The 17,585-nt window shown below is 37.0% G+C and overlaps 1 protein-coding gene across 10 annotated transcripts in view; it reads right to left on the reverse strand.

Moving 5' to 3' along the window:
• Nucleotides 1–6,312: 6,312 nt before the first annotated feature.
• Naalad2 (N-acetylated alpha-linked acidic dipeptidase 2) overlaps nt 6,313–17,585 on the reverse strand; it is a 73,568-nt gene continuing 62,295 nt past the window's right edge. For 9 of the 10 annotated variants that reach the window (XM_039080987.2, XM_039080986.2, XM_006242568.5 and 6 more), the window contains 4 exons: nt 15,267–15,531; nt 10,836–10,917; nt 9,459–9,551; nt 6,313–7,809 (listed from right to left, as the gene is read on the reverse strand). In XM_039080987.2, coding sequence (XP_038936915.1) covers nt 7,620–7,809; nt 9,459–9,551; nt 10,836–10,917; nt 15,267–15,531 — 630 coding nt within the window. In that variant the 3' untranslated portion in view covers nt 6,313–7,619. The remainder of the gene's footprint in view (nt 7,810–9,458; nt 9,552–10,835; nt 10,918–15,266; nt 15,532–17,585) is intronic. The other variant, NM_001106802.1, reaches the window with a different exon arrangement.

Here is a 17,585-nt window from a genome sequence, read left to right on the forward strand (position 1 = left end):
TACCTTCAACTCCAAAGGATGTAATGCTTTCTTCTGCTGTTTTTTTGTGAGCACCCACAAAAAATAATTTTTAAAAAATTACTTTGAAAATTGGGTCTTTTCTATACCCACACTAAACTTTAAAAGCTCATTAAAAGACCTAGTTAGTATTCACTAACAGGTACTTAGGTATATATGGTTTTTTTTAGCATCATTTTGGGTTTTTGTTTTAACAGCTCTATTTTTGAAGTTTAAAAAGTAAGGATTGGTTTTTGCTACTATTTTGTTGCAGGTTATTTTGTTTTACTTTAATCTATGTTCGTTTATTCAGTATTGTTTTATGGCCTTATTCTGAAGTATGAGCTATTAGGTCCGACCTAGTTATTTTAAAAAGGTTTTATTGGTCTGTCTGATTTTCATATCAGTAGGTCATGTTTTTATCTGACAGCATATCTTTTGTTCTTACAACTATAATTCTCTTTATCATGCATGGGCCTTTTAATTGATAGGTTCTCATATCGTTGGGTATGGAGCATTCTCTGTAAAATACTTGTCAGGTTTATATATATATGTGTGTTGTGTGTGTGTATACATGTATGTATTTTATATATACATCTATACACACATATATGTATACACATATATGTGTATATATTATATATATCTTTATTTTTTAGTTTTTATGGAGATTTTAGATATGAAGAAATATGAAGGGCTTCCAAAGACTTTTCCCTAGTGCTTATTAAATATTTTATGTCATTTAAAGATTTTGTATTAAAGTAGAATGATATATTACTACCTTTTCACTAAGCAAATACACTCTTCAAATGCGTAAATTGTAAAATTATCTTTCAAAAAGATTTTCCTAATTACAGACTAATGATTAAACATGAAAAACGAAAACCTCGCAAAGGTTGAGACACTGTCGTCTTTACAGTGAAAACATCAGACAAGTATATTCCTGTTCTTTAGGTATTATTTGTTACAGTCTTTTTTTTGCCTGCATATTACTTTTGCTATTTTTGTTTTGGCCAACTAATGAATGCCTTTTTTTTTTCTGCTGCAGTATTTGGAATGTTTGGGTAGCTGTTAATGATAGGCAGTCATCAGGAATGGACTAGCATTGTTTTAACATCAGTGAATATGAACTTACTGCTCATGTCTACCCTGTAAGGTATGCATGCTGTCCTGTAATATAGGTGAGGAAAAGGACTCATGTCACATTGCTTAACCTGTTGCAAAGTTGAAATCACTAAGCTGTTCGGCAAAGATTACAGACTCAGGTACTTTGAATTTGATGCCTGTGCCTGTGCCTGTGCCTGTGCCTTGCCTGTGCCTTTGTCTTTGCCTCTGCCCAGACATACTCTGTACTGCTCATCAGTTGAATGAATAGCTTTTTTAAAAATACTGGCACATGGCATGACAGATGTTATGTAATGTTAGAAAATAATTCCACAAAATATGTCATTTTTCTTGGATTGTTTTGATTAATAGTCTATTAAAAAACTCACTATTTGTGATTTGTCACATCTTAGAGTCTGTGGTTTCTCCAAAGATCTTTGAAAGAAATCTCAAAATCCTCAATGCAAGAAATCATAATGGATTCCATTACTATTAAAGCAATGTTACATACCTTGTAAAAGTGTATGCTACAAACGTTGAAACAGCAGCAAATTTCCCTTCTGTTTTAGCCATTAATGTAAGATCTATTTAAAACAGTGACAGAATTTGGAGTACCTCAAATATATTCCTGGTTTAGCAATAGGTGGTTAGAACCAAATAACTAAGGGTAGTTAGATTTTTGTCCTCTTTCGTCAGACCAGTGGTAGTCAGAGTACTATTTGTAGACTAGATCAATCACCCATCAATAAAAACTTGTTAGAAATAAGGTCCCCAACTCTAAATACTAAGTTAGAAACTGGAAATAAGACCTCAGATTACAAAATAATTTCCAGTTCAGAGGTAAAACAATTTTTTAACTTCTTAAATTTGTCTTTTTGGGGTACATTAGAAGGACTTGTGTTTACAGTATATGAATCATATCAAGGTAACAACCATTTCCATCTCTTTAGCCACTAAGACATTTTTATATACTGGGACTTTTAAGTTTTGGTTATTTTGAAATAAATCATGTGTTAAGAGATGCCTATAATGTCAAAGTTGAATTACTTTTGTCTCCATTTTTTTTTAACATGAAGTAACATAACTCACATCTTAGATCAATTTGATACAAGACATTAGTGGGTAGGAGAAAGGCAGGAAGGTATAAAATAACAGCAGGAAGGCGAAGTAGAAAACTACAATCTTAAATTGGGAATTAGAGAATCAAAATTCTGAATAGTTCCAAGGTTTGAGAAAAGAGAAAGAGCCCAAAGTAGGCATATAATAGATTCTGGAAGTGACTGGTTTAAAGAATTGATTTCTGAGTCACAAATCTAATCATATTGCCCAGTCTTTAAGGAGGCTTTGTAGTGAGGCTCTGTCAGATGTGGAAATGGCTAGTAAGTCATTAGGACGAGAGACTCTACAACCTGAGGATACATCATTGTGAGAATTCTGGCCAACTTTGAAAAAACTTGTTTAGCCCAAGAAAAGTGGTAACACTACAAATAGGACAAGCATAAAATAAATGAAACATTTCAGTAAAATAATTGAGTAAAAGGTTCACTTACATAAGTACATCAAATGTTTGATGGATACCACCAAGCCATCCATAATGTGCCTCCTATAGAAATGTAGGGGGAAGATGAGTGGGAAAACAGCACAGGCCTGGATTCAGTCAGTAATAAAACATATAGTACATTCTTAAAGAAGATGAAAGTTTGTGTCAAATTACACAAACAAATACTTGGTACTTTGGATTGCTCATAATAAGATTGGTATGATTACAAGATTTTTTTAAATAAAACTTTAGATAGTTTTCTGGTAGTTAAAACCAGATTGAAGCAGATCCCAAGCTATCTGCATCCTGTTAGGAGCCAAATTGGCCACATTAAGATGGCTTCCTATCTCTGCCTCCCCTGAAAAAGATAGTAGTGAGCAGAGGAGTCATCTTTACAATTCAGGAAGTCTTTCCAAAGCAGTGAAATGAGAGAAAAGCAGAACTGAAAGGTACTTAATGGAATTCATGTCTCAGGGGTTTGCCTATGTTTTTGTCCGGTAGATAAAGTAACTCTTTAGTTGATTAAAAGACATTTTAGAAATGCCAAATGTGACGTAGCTTTAGGAATTAAGCAATTTCAAGCTTATGCAAACCAAGGGGTTATTTCTTTAGTGTGTATCAAACACTTTACTAGGTATTTTATGTTACGGTTATATTGCTGTCACCCATATTCAGAGGGAAACGAGTAATTTGTCTAAAATCACAGATGCAATAAAGTGTAGTTCGATTTTAACATGAGGGCCTTAGCCCCCAAAGTCTTTAAACTTAACTATGACCCTGACGATAACATGCACAATTCAGAATTGAAATTGTTTATTTCTGCTTTTCTTATATCAAATAGCTGAATTATTAAATGTGAGCATGGCTTGAGTTGTAGTTGTGATGACAGTTATGTCAGTTGTCACGGCCTGGATCCACCTGGGAAGGAGCGTCCTAACAAGGGATTGTCTAGATTGTGTTATGGGCAGATATTCAGAGAAGTCTTGATTACATTAGCTGAAGTGACTGCCTAGCATCCTAGACTCAGTCAGAGTGGACTGAGTAGCAATATATGCATTCTTCGCTCATTGCTTTTGATCCAAAGTGACCAGCTCTCTTGCTCCTGTCTCTGTACTTCCTCACAGTGATAAAGAGTTTGACCAGGAGCTCTGAGCCACAGTGAGCTCCTTACTTCTGAGCTTTGTCAGGTGTTTTATCATAAAGTGAAGACACTTAAGTAGTCAGGTGCTAAAGGCAGTTGACATGAATCCTGATAATTGTAAAGTGCCCTTGTTGACTAGTTTGTTTCTGGCATTTGTAAAGGCTTCTGCATGTAAAGAACCTAAGCTGTGATCATCTCCACTAGAAGGTTCTACATCCATGTTTCTAAACTGTCAGTACATTCATTGGGCAGGAGAAGCAGGGTGCCAAAATTGAATAGTAATGTATCAGACAACATCACTCATTTCAGCGATGTAAAAATAGGTTCTTATTTGTGGAACATTAGCAAGCACGCCCCATCACAAGGGAAAAACATTTTCTTAGAGCAGGGTAAAGCCTGATCTCAACAGCTTCGTACTACTTAAATTGTCTGTCTGTCCCAACAGGCTTCTCAGTGTAAGAGTTTTTCTTACTGTCCACTGGTTGGCAGTCCACTGATTGTTAACTCCTAATCAAGACAGTAATAAGTCTATTCTTTACCAAAAAGCCAAAGCCAGAGAAGACTCAAGTCCTCTTTTTCTTTGAGAATTGTGTACATGTGTACAATGTGTTTCGATCAAGTAAAACACACACACACACACACACACACACACACACACACACACACACACACACACACACACACACACACACCTTCCCCCTATCCTGTCACCAGCATTTCCGCTTATTTCATGTTTAGGAGTTGGTTCTTCTCCCCCTTTAAACCCACTGTGTTCACTTAGCATTGTCACTATGTACTGCATGTGTGGATATAGACCTGCCTACCAGAGCATGGGGAATGTATCAGTGGCTGTATTAAGACTGTCTTTGTCCCCTCTTCCCCTTCAGCAGTCATTAATTACCAATGGCTTCTCAGCTAGGTGCGGAACTTGTCAGCTCTTAATCTTTTAGGAAGAAGAAAACAGTTCTCTAAAAGTAAAGAATTAAAAAAGGAAAAATCTCTAAAACCATGTTTGGATCTTAGAAGGTTGTCTTAGAACTCAGTTCACTGCTCTTCCAGAGAATGAGAAATCAGCCCCCAACACCTTGTAGTGACTCACAGTTGCCTATATAATTCCAGTTCCAGAAGGTCCAGTGTCCTCTGACCTCGGAGGGCAATAGACAGGCACACATGTAGTACAAACACCTACATACAGACAGAACACCCATAAATAAAATTTAGGTTAGAACAACAGTCATAATTTACAGTAGAAACTATCCTTAGTGGTTTACAAGTGGTCTACAGCTGCTTTCCTCCTTTCCTTGTGGTATTTTAAACTTCAAGGAGACCTTTGTGATACTCCTTCACCCATTACTGATTTTCAGTCCTTCCCAAACTGGTGATGATGGAGGAGCCAGTTTTGTTTGACCTGCAAAAGCCTCTAATTTTAAACTAGTTTACTAACAGTATCATACATCTGGCATAATTCCGTATTCTGTCATTAATGATCAGCTGTTGACTAAAATTAACAAGAATTCAGAATAGTAAGTTAGAAATTTTACTATTTACCCCTAACACATTGTTAATCGTGGGTGGTGTTTGGCCACCCTGTTTTCCAGGAAAACTGCTACCCCGTGTAATTCTCAGAAATTTCAAAACTTTTGTCCTTTATCTCTTATAGATGTGATACTGCAGTTTTGATGTTTCAAAATGTGTAGTGTGTCATTGACTTGGATAGTGGGACAGTGTAAGCGCAGGAGTGGGGCTGGGAATAGCATCTCACTGCCTTCTGCATCAGCTGTAGCGGTTCTTCCAGAGACCTCCACTCAGGGGAAGCCAGTATGAGGCAGAAATGCGATTTATTAAGGTAAGATCTTAATGCAGATTTAAGGGTAAGTGTTAGACAGATATCAGATCCCAAACAGATGCTGCTTGGCCATGCCTGTGACTCTGCTTTCACTGCAATTCTGTAATCCTCACTTCTAAGGAGTTATCAAACTATGTATAACCAGACTGACAAATACTCGAGGACTAATTCTCACTTCCCCAAAGAAGTTTATCAAGCTACCTAATTAGAGCCCAGTGGTTACAAAGCCCCTCTAAAGGGCTTCATTAACTATAAAAAATGGAATCCTTTCCCAAACCCCCTCCTTTGCCAGTAGAAAAATCAGAGCCTATGACTTCTTAGCAACTATAAGGCATAGAATCTCATCCTCTAAACCAGTGGTTCTTTACCCGAAGGGACAACTGCTTCAGTGTCCCTCTTGAAGTACACATTTTAGGGGAAAGACTAGTGTACACCCAAGGCCAGGTGAGGGCTCCACACGGGTGAGGAATGATTCAGCATCTTAACAAATAACCACAATCAATTCTGGTGGTTTCTCAAGTTATACTGGACAAAGGGTGCCCAAGAAACTCATACTTTTGTTTTCCTTCTCATTTCTGTAAGTAATATTTGTTGGTGCTCAAGGGTGCATTATACAAGATTATAGGCTGATACCGTAAAACCATAGGTCACCAGGATTTTATATCACAATAAAATTTATATACATTTTTTACTACAAACACAGTTTATTATAGTCCTGTGGAATCCTTGAAAAATTACAGGTTTATAAGTGGGAAAGGAATAAACCCAAATTCAAGAGTCATTTATTCGCATCCTAAATTTAAGCATGTCTTAATACCATTTTAACATTCTTAAAATATCTCTCTATAAAAAATATCCATTTTGACAACATTAATAGCAAATTCTGTTATTGTGTAATTCTTCAAGACTTCAACCAGACTCTGACATGAGGGCTCGCTTTCTTCTCCATGTTGCCTTGCCCTTGTCTTTCGGCCCTGTCTCGTGCACACAGTATGGGGTTCAGCAAGTTTTGTGTTCACCTAATACTCCACTCATTAAATCAGACTGTCTTGTTAGCCAGGATGGAAGAATAGTGCTCAAACAGAGCTGTTTACTATTTTAGTTACTGTGCTCCTCTGAGGTTCATTTTTTATTCTTTGATAATTTCCTGCATGTGCATAATATATTTTGAGCATATTCACCCAAATCCCTTCTCTTACCACTCTCCCATTCCCTTCAAAACCTATCCTCTTCCCAACACCTTCTACTACTTTCATGTCTTAAAGACAAAAAAACACTGAATTTAACCAGATTTGCTTGCATGTGCATGGTAATGCGTCTGTTTACTGGACTGGGCAATTTACCATGGCTGCTTCTCTCCTAGCCATTAACTACCAGTAGTTTGTTCATTTGCAGGTGGAACCCCATGAGTCCATCTCCGGTTGGTTCTGGAATCTTTTGCTTGATCTTGTGCATATAACACAGTTGTAGTTCATGTGTGCAACAATAATATGCAGATGACCATGTCACAGCACTCCTTCCCATCCTCCAGCCCTTATATTCTGCTCATACCTCTCCTTTGATGCTTCTCGATGCCAACAGAGTAAATTAAATAACTTTTTATTTTCACTTATTTGATGAAGTAAAGAACCAAGCTTACCTGATATGAGAATGCATTCATGTATGTGTACATACCACAGCAAATGCAATCATCTGCCTGAGAGCACTGGGCTTGCTTCCTCTTTCACTTTCACTGGATATGCATATGAGTTTAAAAAAGTACCCTCTTTACAGATAAATAAGGTAGGAGGATAAAACCTGTCACGACAATCACAGTTTTAGGATTGTCTGCCTTTGTAAATCATCAAAGAAAAAGATGCCTTTTTCTTCAGATTCTCAGCAGCACCTTTTGCAGGGAATCCATTTGGCCAAGACCCACTCCCCAACAATTTCACTCTCAGACACTGAGCTTTAGTTTAGTTTAGTGATGAAGCTACTTGACAGAAAAGTTCCTATAACACATCTGTCAGGGTCCCTGCTGCTGCTTGAATTGTGAAAGCTGCAATAGAAATGTGTTTCTTTACTTCTGCCCAGGCCAGGTGAGTGTCTGCCTTATTTTCAATATCAAACATGGCATCATAAATCCCAGGGAATGATTCTCCAGCATATTTGTTGTGGCTGCTTGGAGCAAAGATGATGTGCCTAAACAAAACAAAAGTTGCTTGTTTTTAAAACATGAAAAATAGATGTCAGTTACATTTATCTTAAGTTGTTGGGTAAAGTGTGTGTAATATGTCATATACAATCCTACAAAATCTTCACAATAATATAGTAGCTTTATTCTACAACACCACAGCAGACTGAAACAGCAATATGCAAATATCTAAATATTCAATTAATCATAATGTATTTCTGTTTTGAAAGACATTTTGATATATTCTCATCAAAATTTAAAATGTGTTGTCGTTTTTTTGGCACTGAAACACCAGGGCCTGATTTTAAAGATATTAATGTTTATAAATGTTCAAATAGAACACAAGGACATCTTAAGGAGGTACAGTTCATACTAGTTGAGAGAAGCTCGTGTCACAAATCTCAACAATAAGCTGTTAAAACTGTGGACGGAAGCCTAACAGCAAATCCTAGATGTGCATGCGCACATCAAAGGGAAACAGACATACTCCTAAACTGACATGAACAGGAATACAGATTTTTCTGATTTTAATTAAATGCTAGAACCTTCTTAATTTCTATTTAAAATAGTGTTTAGATTTATTTATTTACATTGCTAAGGGTATGAATGCTTCACCTAGTATATGTGTGTTCCTCATGCATGCCTGGAGACTGCAGAGTAGATGAAGTTTCAGATGCTTGTGAGCCACCGAGTGAGTACTAAGAACTAAATCTGAGCCCTCTACAAGAGCAACGGGTGCTCTTTTTTTTTTTTTAAAGACGAGTTCACTGTTGCTATCTTCAGACACACCAGAAGATGGCATCAGATCCCATTACAAATGGTTTGTGAGCCACCATATGCTTGTTGAGAGTCGAACTCAGGACCTCTGGAAGAGCAGTCAGTAAGTCCATGATCTTAACCACTGAGTGCACTTAATCACTAAGCTATCTCTCCAGCCTCAAGGAACTATTTTTTAAAGGGCCTTGGGGAAGTAGACTTTGGGGACTGAAAGCCAAGGTACTAGAAGAAAATATGACATAAATACAAAATCATCTACTACTACTACTGCTGCTGCTGCTGCTGCTGCTGCTGCTGCTGCTGCTGCTGCTATTACTACTACTACTACTACTACTACTACTACTACTACTACTACTACTACTACTACTACTATTAGATAGTAATAGTAACCAAAAACAAAATAAAACTTTCACAGGCTAAATCATATGGAATAAAAGCTAAACTTCATTTAAGAAGAAAGATCAGGTCAGATGAGAACATTACAGGAAAAAGGTTTGAGATCTTTATGAAGGAAATTTTCTAATAATTATGTCTTTAAATATGACCTTCTTTATGAAGCAGTAAGCTTTCCATCACTAAGTATGAAGCTGAATATTTAATTAATTGGGAGCATGCAAGAAGGATCCATCATTAGATTGCTGACTCAATGAGCTCTTTAGAATTCTATGGCTTGAATATTTTGTTCAAGTTCTTTCTTAGTTATATGATGGGTACATAATAAAGAACTAATTGATAATAAATGTATTTCTCTGATACCATTACTGGATACGTAATCTTATCCATATTACATTAATATATTTAGCATCTTTCATGATATTTAGCTTCTTTGATGACAGTGAGGTGTTTGGAGCCTTCTGTGGTGCACCCATCTTTTCCTTACCTGTAGAACGGCCTCCCCGGTAAACCAAGAGGATCTATGAATGCTCTTTCAAGAAGCATCTGTTGGTCATTCATAATTCTCACTGCAGTAGGACTTGGAGCATAAGAAACACATCATTAAACCCTTTTCTAGTAACCCTCAGTTAAACTAATGTTAAATAAACACAAAGCATAGGGAGATAGATAAAATAACCATTAACAAAATTAATGTTAACCCTGTAATATGTTATATAGCCAGCAACATATAACATCTCACTAGCATTTATACTAAACATAGAATGCTACTGATAAGCGATTTGTTTTGCTTTTCAAGGTCACAGAGGGGTCAAAAAGAAGTAAAAGATACTCTTTACTTCTCTAGAAGATAACCAGACCTCCCAGAAAGACAGAAAACTACCAAGTTTCTCTTTATGAGATATACAACTTCACCATGTCTGGGTTGAATAAAGAAACAGAATGAAGATATGAAAAAGATGTAGAATAAATAAAAGCAACAACAATGAAAAAAATCTAATTCTGAACTACGAGAAAGGCAGGGGCAGGCAGCTTTGTGTGGTAACTAAGGAAGGTCCGTTAAAAAAAAAAAAAGATTTATTTATTATATGTAAGTACACTGTAGCTGTCTTCAGACACACCAAAAGAGGGCATCAGATCTTATTTTTTTTTTTGTTTTTTTTTTTTTTCGGAGCTGGGGACCGAACCCAGGGCCTTGCGCTTCCTAGGTAAGCGCTCTACCACTGAGCTAAATCCCCAGCCCCCCCGCATCAGATCTTATTACAGATGTTTGTGAGCCACCATGTGTTTCCAGGATTTGAACTCAGGTCCTTTGGAAGAGCAGTAGATGCTATTAACTACTGAGCCATCTCTCCAGCCTGGGAGGTCCTTTTATATTCACACTCCTTATACTGTTTTTGGGTAATTGAACTACATGTCTTCGAGCTCTCCCTCAATCTAAGGGAGGAGAAAGCCACCTCAAAATGACAGACAGTTTGCTGCTTAAACCTGAAAAAGAAATTACAACTACATTTTGATATAATTCATGTTATTGTATAATGTTTTAAGATAATTTTAAAATTATTTTCTACCTAAAATTGGCAATAACAAAAAATTTACAGGAAAAAAAGCTATACAAAAGGAAATGGTTGATGAGTGGATAGGAATATTGAGGACTGTCCAGAAATAATATATGAAACTCAAACTAAATTATAAAGACAACTCGTAAGTACGTTCTGCCTTCTAACATGCTAGCAGTTGTGCTGATGATGGAATGGTGCAGACCATGGTTTAAGCAGCAATGACTTATAAGCAATGATTTCTATACATATGTTCGGGAAGATAATCCATCCTTTTTTCAGTGGATACTTCATCAGGAACTTACTTATTAAGATCAACTTGTGTAAGTCTTCTGTGAAAGTCTGAAGCAGCTTCTGAAAAGTTTTTCACAGCAGAAAATAAGGGATCTTTAATAGGAAAATAAAAGGGAAATAAGTTAGTGGTTCACATTTTAGAGGTATACATTCTGGTCCTCTCCATGATAGGATGGAAAAAGGCAGGAAAAACAGTATTTTTTGTGACCCTTTCTAATAAATTTATGAAAAGTATTGGGGATAGGGGGAGGAAAGATGGGAATTTTAAAAGTAGTCAAATTGTGGAGCTTTTTAGTGTGTGTTTGTGTGTGTATGTGTGTTTGTGTGTGTGTGTGTGTGTGTGAGAGAGAGAGAGAGAGAGAGAGAGAGAGAGAGAGAGAGAGAGAGAGAGGGAGCGCACATGTGCGGGCATATTTCCAGGTATCATGAAAATCAGAAGAGAGTGCAAGATCTTTTGGAGGTGGAGTTTTACAGGTACTTAAGATCCACACAACATGACTCTTCAGATAGGAAAGTCTTCCTCCTGATAGATGGAAAGGGCTCTTATCCACTCTCCACACCTACCTAAATTGGTTCTTAAGAAAAATCTTTTCAAAAGTATAGGGAAAAAATAATTCCTCAATTATTTACCTAAACTCCAGCATTCATTCACTGAATATATTTGAACTGAATATGAATATATATGAATATGAATATGTATATATATGTATATATATGTACATATATATATTCTCACTGGCGATAGGGATAAGATATTATCTGCAATTATTACAAGATTAAAACAATACTAATTTGTATTTTCAAATAGTACTATATACTTAAAATCTTATTCAAAGGGTGACTTATGACAAACTGATATAACTAGGCAGAGAACCATTAGCTTTGATCTGGTCATACTTTTCTAAGACATCTAAAGTTTCTAAAGGACTCAGTTTTCCTTAAGGGGCTGGCCACAGAGAGTTTGAACACGCTCTAGTGAATATATACAACTTTTTTTTCTTCCCTTTGTTTTTTTTTGGGGGGGATGACAGGCACAATAATCAAGAAAAATATTATGTTGGAAAAATGTAATTAGATTCTTAGCATGTATTTTTTAATACAGCAACCTAACGTACATGTTTCATAAGCTCTAAGTAGGACTTGGATGTACGTGATTGATTTACTACTGCTTGCGTTTGTATGTGTTTTGCAGGTCAAGTCCATGTAGGTCTGATCACGGGACTACTGCATCATCTGTCAAGAAGGAGGAACCTTCAATATAAATACATTTAGTATTTTCAAAAAATCCTTTTAGTCCTCAAGATTTACACGCTTTGTTTAGAACATGTGCAAGTAATCTAATAATGGGTATAATGGAAGCAAAGGAAGTGTGTGTAGAAGAAAATTTAAATCTCAAGTATAACATAGAAGCCACAATAAAAACAAATATATCAGTAGGACTCAGAGACACTGGTCAGTGATAGTATCAGAAAGCTCACTATCAAGGCAGGAACAGTTTTATAGAGCACAGTGAATCGTACAGTGAAAGATAAAGAACTAGAAGTATTGCATATATTTTTATTTAGCAGAAACCCATTCTTTATTCCAATATATTCTTGAAACACGGGGAATTTCAGTAAGAAAATGGGGTACAGCAAAAGACAAATTCTGGAAGAGATATGCCATTTGATGGATATTCAATGCTAAGGACATGGAGGTTAAAAATGAAAGACATCATGGTATGAACTTGTGGATATTAGCTATAAAATACAAGATACCCATGATACATTGTACAGGCCCAAAGAAGCCAAAGAAGGAAGGCCCCAGTGAGGAAGCTTTAATCTCACTTAGAAAGAAAGGAGAGTAAAATAGTCTGCAGATGGAGGGACAGAACTGGGTGGGAGAGACCCATGGAGAGGGGAATTGGGGGAAGGAGGAGTTCATGATCAGGTGTGGGGAAGGGACAGTAAAGATGGCCAGATGACCATGAGAATGAATGTAAATCTGCAACTTGATGGGGGAAATGGGGAGCATCTCCAGGAAGAAACAGACGTGAGATAAGGGAGGTGCTCAAGAATCAATGGGGGTAACACTAGCTGTGACTCAAAACACTGGGGATATGAAACCTGAAGAGACTGTAGCCAGACAGGAAGCCCCCTGGAGCAATAAGGATACCAACCTACCCACAAAACTTTCAAGTCAAAGTGTATTTTGTCCACAAGAAATGCAGGGTCAAAGATGGAGCATAGACTGAGGAAATGGCCAATCAATAACTGGCCCAACTTGAGGCCCATCCTGTGGGAAAGCACCAATCCCTGATACTATTAATACTCTGTTATGTTTGCAGACAGGAGTCTGGCATGATTGTCCTCTGAGAGGATTCACCCAGCAGATGCAGATCTGCTCAGACAGATGCAGACACCCACAGCCAAACAGTGCGTGGAACTTTCGGGCTTGTATAGATTAAGAGGAAGGATTGTAGGCTCCAAAGGGGATAGGAACTCCACAGAATGGCCAGCACAGTCAACTAACCTAGACCTTTGGGGCCCTCTGAGACTGAACCATAAACCAAAGAAAATACACGGGTTGGACCTAGGCCAACCTGCACATATATAGCAGATACCCAGCTTGGTCTTCATATGTGTCCTAAATAACTGGAATGAAAAGCTGTTACTTATTTGTGGGATATGTTCTTCTAGTCTCTTTTGGCCTCAGTGGGTGAGGATGTGTCTAACCTTGAAGAGTTGGTATGCTAGAGTTGGGGAATACCTGGGAAGCTCCACCTTCTCAGAGAAGAAGGGGATTGGGGACAGATTGTGGGAGAGGGTGACCAGGACAGGGGCAGTGAGCTGGATATAAAGTAAATAAGTAATAAAGCAGAAAGTGGCATTAAAAAAGAAGACTGCTCTATTAGCAGGTAAGCAGAGGGAGAAATTAATTTGGTCTTAAGGCCCTGCCACTGAGCTTACATAGCTTTTCTCTTGACTGGATCTCAACCTATGCAAGCGAAGAAGCATTTCACCAAAAGATACTCAAGATGTTAAGGAAATGCTACATAGCTGCACAACTGTTAACATCTGTCGTGAGCAGGGTCTTGTTTTTTCTCCAGTTTCATCTCTTCATTTCCCTCATTGTGCCAGAGATACTCGTCTTTTCTTCTTTCATTTATTCTCTTTTGTTTGGGGTTTGGGAGGGGGCAGTCTTACTATGTAGCCCAGTCTGGCCTAACACTTGTTATTCTTCTGTCTCAACCTTCCATCTGCTAGGATTTCAGGTATGGACCTGCACACTTGTCTCTTTATTTCATTTTATGTTCAAATTGAAATACATGTGGGCTGGCAGGATGGGTCAGTAGGTAAACACACTTGCTGCCATGGCTGATTCAATGCCCAAGACTCATAGGGCAGGAGAGAACCAACTCCCACATATTGTCCTCTGACCTTCACATTCGCATAGTAGCATACTGCATCTACCCAAACAATGACTTAAAAATGTAATTATTGTAATTAATAAGTGTTTCATTTGCATTTGTCTTCCCTTTTCCCACATGAAATTTCGAGCTCTTTGAAAACATTATCACTCAATAATGTACTTGGTACACAGTAGACATCCAATACTGATTTGATTATTTTGTCATATACTAAGACTATCTGAAAGGCAGGAAAGAAAGTTACAATTAGTGCCAGTAGGAAACATTCACTAACCACTAAGGGTTAATCATTATTGATCCATATATTCCCTAATACTCTCTCTAGTAGCGAGGTGTGTTGTATTTATTCATGCTTAAAAAATTGGCAATGGCTAAATGGTGCTTGTACATGCCTTTAATTCCAGCAGTCATGGGTCAGAAGCATATCAATGAGTTCAAGGCCACCCTGGTCTACAAAGTAAGTTCCAGGACATCCAGGGATACACAGAAAAACTTTGTCATTAAAAAAACAGAAAAGGGAAGAAGAGGGGGAGAAAGAAGAAGAAGAAAGGAAGTTAAGACATGTTCTAAAGATCACAGATACTAAATAGAAGAATGTCTGAGTCAGCTGAACTTCTTCCAGATCCCGTGTTTAATGCCACAGAATTGTGCTGTGTTTTACCCCTACTTTCTAAAATACATATTATTGGCAGTCATAGGAAATATTAACTATATGCATAACACCTCCATATATGCAAATATTGATGAATATATTTGGCAATAATATATACGTAATAGGACTTGTGGTTATAATTGTAATATGAAGGAGATATTAGTAAAAGCAATAACAGGAAAATACACGACTTAATATTTGTAGCACTATTTAATGAGTAATGGATTCATCATAGATATTTCATATTAAATCAGATCCCTAAGTCAGTATTTAATAAAGGTTTTTGTTACAAATAATTAGTAAATTAGCAGGGATCCCTTCTAGAACTCAACATGATAGGAGCTTAAAAAATCTACATTAAAGTCTATAAAAATATCTTACCAAATGATACTCCATGATCTCTCAATTGCTGGTCATGTTTCTTGGATAAATTGAAGATACTTGCTGCATAGTTTTTCAAGGCTTTCGCATAGTCTTGAATGTTGAAAGGAATGACTACACAGTCCGCAAGCTCATATACCAATGCTCCTCGTAACTGAGCCACAGAAAGCTGCTTTTTAAATGTGGGATCATAAAAATTCTGTACTAATTCAAACGTCTCATAGATGGTATGGTATACAGGATAGCTACTGTATTTATCTGTTTTCTAAAATGGAGGAAAAGTTGAGAAACAAGAGTTAAATATTCAATTTATAATACTTTAATCATAAGAATAATTAAAGAAGGGGTTGGGGATTTGGCTCAGTGGTAGAGCGCTTGCCTAGCAAGCACAAGGCCCTGGGTTCGGTCCTCAGCTCCAAAAAAAAAAAGAATAATTAAAGAAAATGTATATGACAGCCCAGATTTCACCAATTTAACAAATAAATTTAAAATCTAAACACTAGAGTCAAAATGCTCACTGATTTAAATTTTTATGTTTTTGTTTTTATAATATATGTAACCATCACTCAACCTTTTGGTCCTAATAAAGAAATATGTATTCAAAACAGAACAATCAAAATTATGAAGTGATTAAAGGTATAAAGAGTTCTGGGTAGCTTAGTGTTCACAGAACTCAAAGGTAATGCGTTCTTTCTCTCACCAAGCAATGTTCAATCAAATTTTGTTAGCCCTTGATAACATTCTGGGAGTATCTGTAATAAACATGTTATCACATGTTACTATAATATAGACGTAGATTGAGGTCTTTGGTCTGTGTATCCTAATTGTAGCTTTTACCACCTTTTATCTTTTTTACAGAACTATCATTCTTATGACTGCTTGTTCACTAAGAATTAATCCTGTTTCATCATCTCCCATCCCACTTTTTCTAATGGTGTGCTTCTAATCTACTGTATTCTTGAATATTAGGCAACTTTGTTCAAACTGGTGACAGTGTAATATTGAACAGAGTGATAAAAAGCTAAGTGACACTTTTCATGTACAGTTGACCCATGAATCACATAGAAGTTTGGGAGAACCAGTTTAATTCCCATATAGTTGAAAGTACATGTGTAAAATAACCTGCTAATAATATAAACAATACATATTTTGTATGCTCTGTTGTAGGGGGGAATTTCCCTAATTGTTAATTGGCTAAATAAAGATGGCAGAAACTTTAAAAGGATTGCTGGGAGAAAGAGATGGTGGGATTTCTGGATAGGTCTGGAAGAGAGGAGGGAGAGGATGGGAGTCGGAACAGACCGGGGAGCAGATAGGAGCTACAGACATGTAGGTTTCTTGGGGCACTGATAGTTTGTGGCTAAGGCCATGGAGGATGGGGAAGGATATTCTTCACCCGGCCTTTGAGTTGTCTGGTCAGTTTTAAAGTATAAAGTCTCCAGTGTTTATCATCCATGGGGCTAAAGGGAGCTGGGTAAGATCAGTCTGGTCCTTGGTGGAGGCGGCAGGGCCAGCTGCACGAGTGGCCAGTCTGTGGAGCCCGAGCTGTGACTCTCAGAAGGAATGGGCAGACGGAAGTGAGGCCAGCCGCAGCATGATGTCAGAGCTAAGTCTTGAGGGGCTGCAACACTGGGCAAGGAGACCAGGCAAGGGGAAGCATGCTCCCAAAAAGTACACACAACATACTGCATTCTACATGGTGAAAATATGTGAGACCCATAGAAGATCACTTCTATGCCACTTGCTGAGGAGGTAAAAAGCTCAAGCACATCTGATTAGTGTCACGTGGCATTTTTGGGAAATACTACAAATAACCACACCACGACACCATAGGACAAAGCCATAAAAATATTTTAGTAGTACATTACGTACTATATTTAGTTTTATACAGTTATAAATTAATGTGACATCTTTACATTTACTTATATTTCATTGTATGCAAAAGGTACCATGTATAACTATGCATACAACTTTGATAAATTTTTACAGATATACACTTGTCTACATATATTTTATATAGAACTGACCTACCTTTTATTTTTCTTCATATTTCCAGTGTATGTAATCTATAATCTTTCCAAATTATAGAAAAATCTCAAACAACAGTTGCATTTAAATAGACCCATTTAAACTCAGGTTATTTGATTGTCAGCTGTAGTAAATAGTGAATATTAATATATAATGTCTATTCATTTAATTTGCAATATTACCGGGGCTATCTTTGCTTCTTTGTCATTGTCTGTATTTTTGATAGTCAAATTGGTATCCAATATGCATTATGTACATGCAAAATATCCCTGTATTGTACTTTGGGCTTGA

The sequence above is a fragment of the Rattus norvegicus genome, chromosome 8, assembly GCF_036323735.1.
Source record: "Rattus norvegicus strain BN/NHsdMcwi chromosome 8, GRCr8, whole genome shotgun sequence".
Lineage (NCBI taxonomy): Eukaryota > Metazoa > Chordata > Mammalia > Rodentia > Muridae > Rattus > Rattus norvegicus.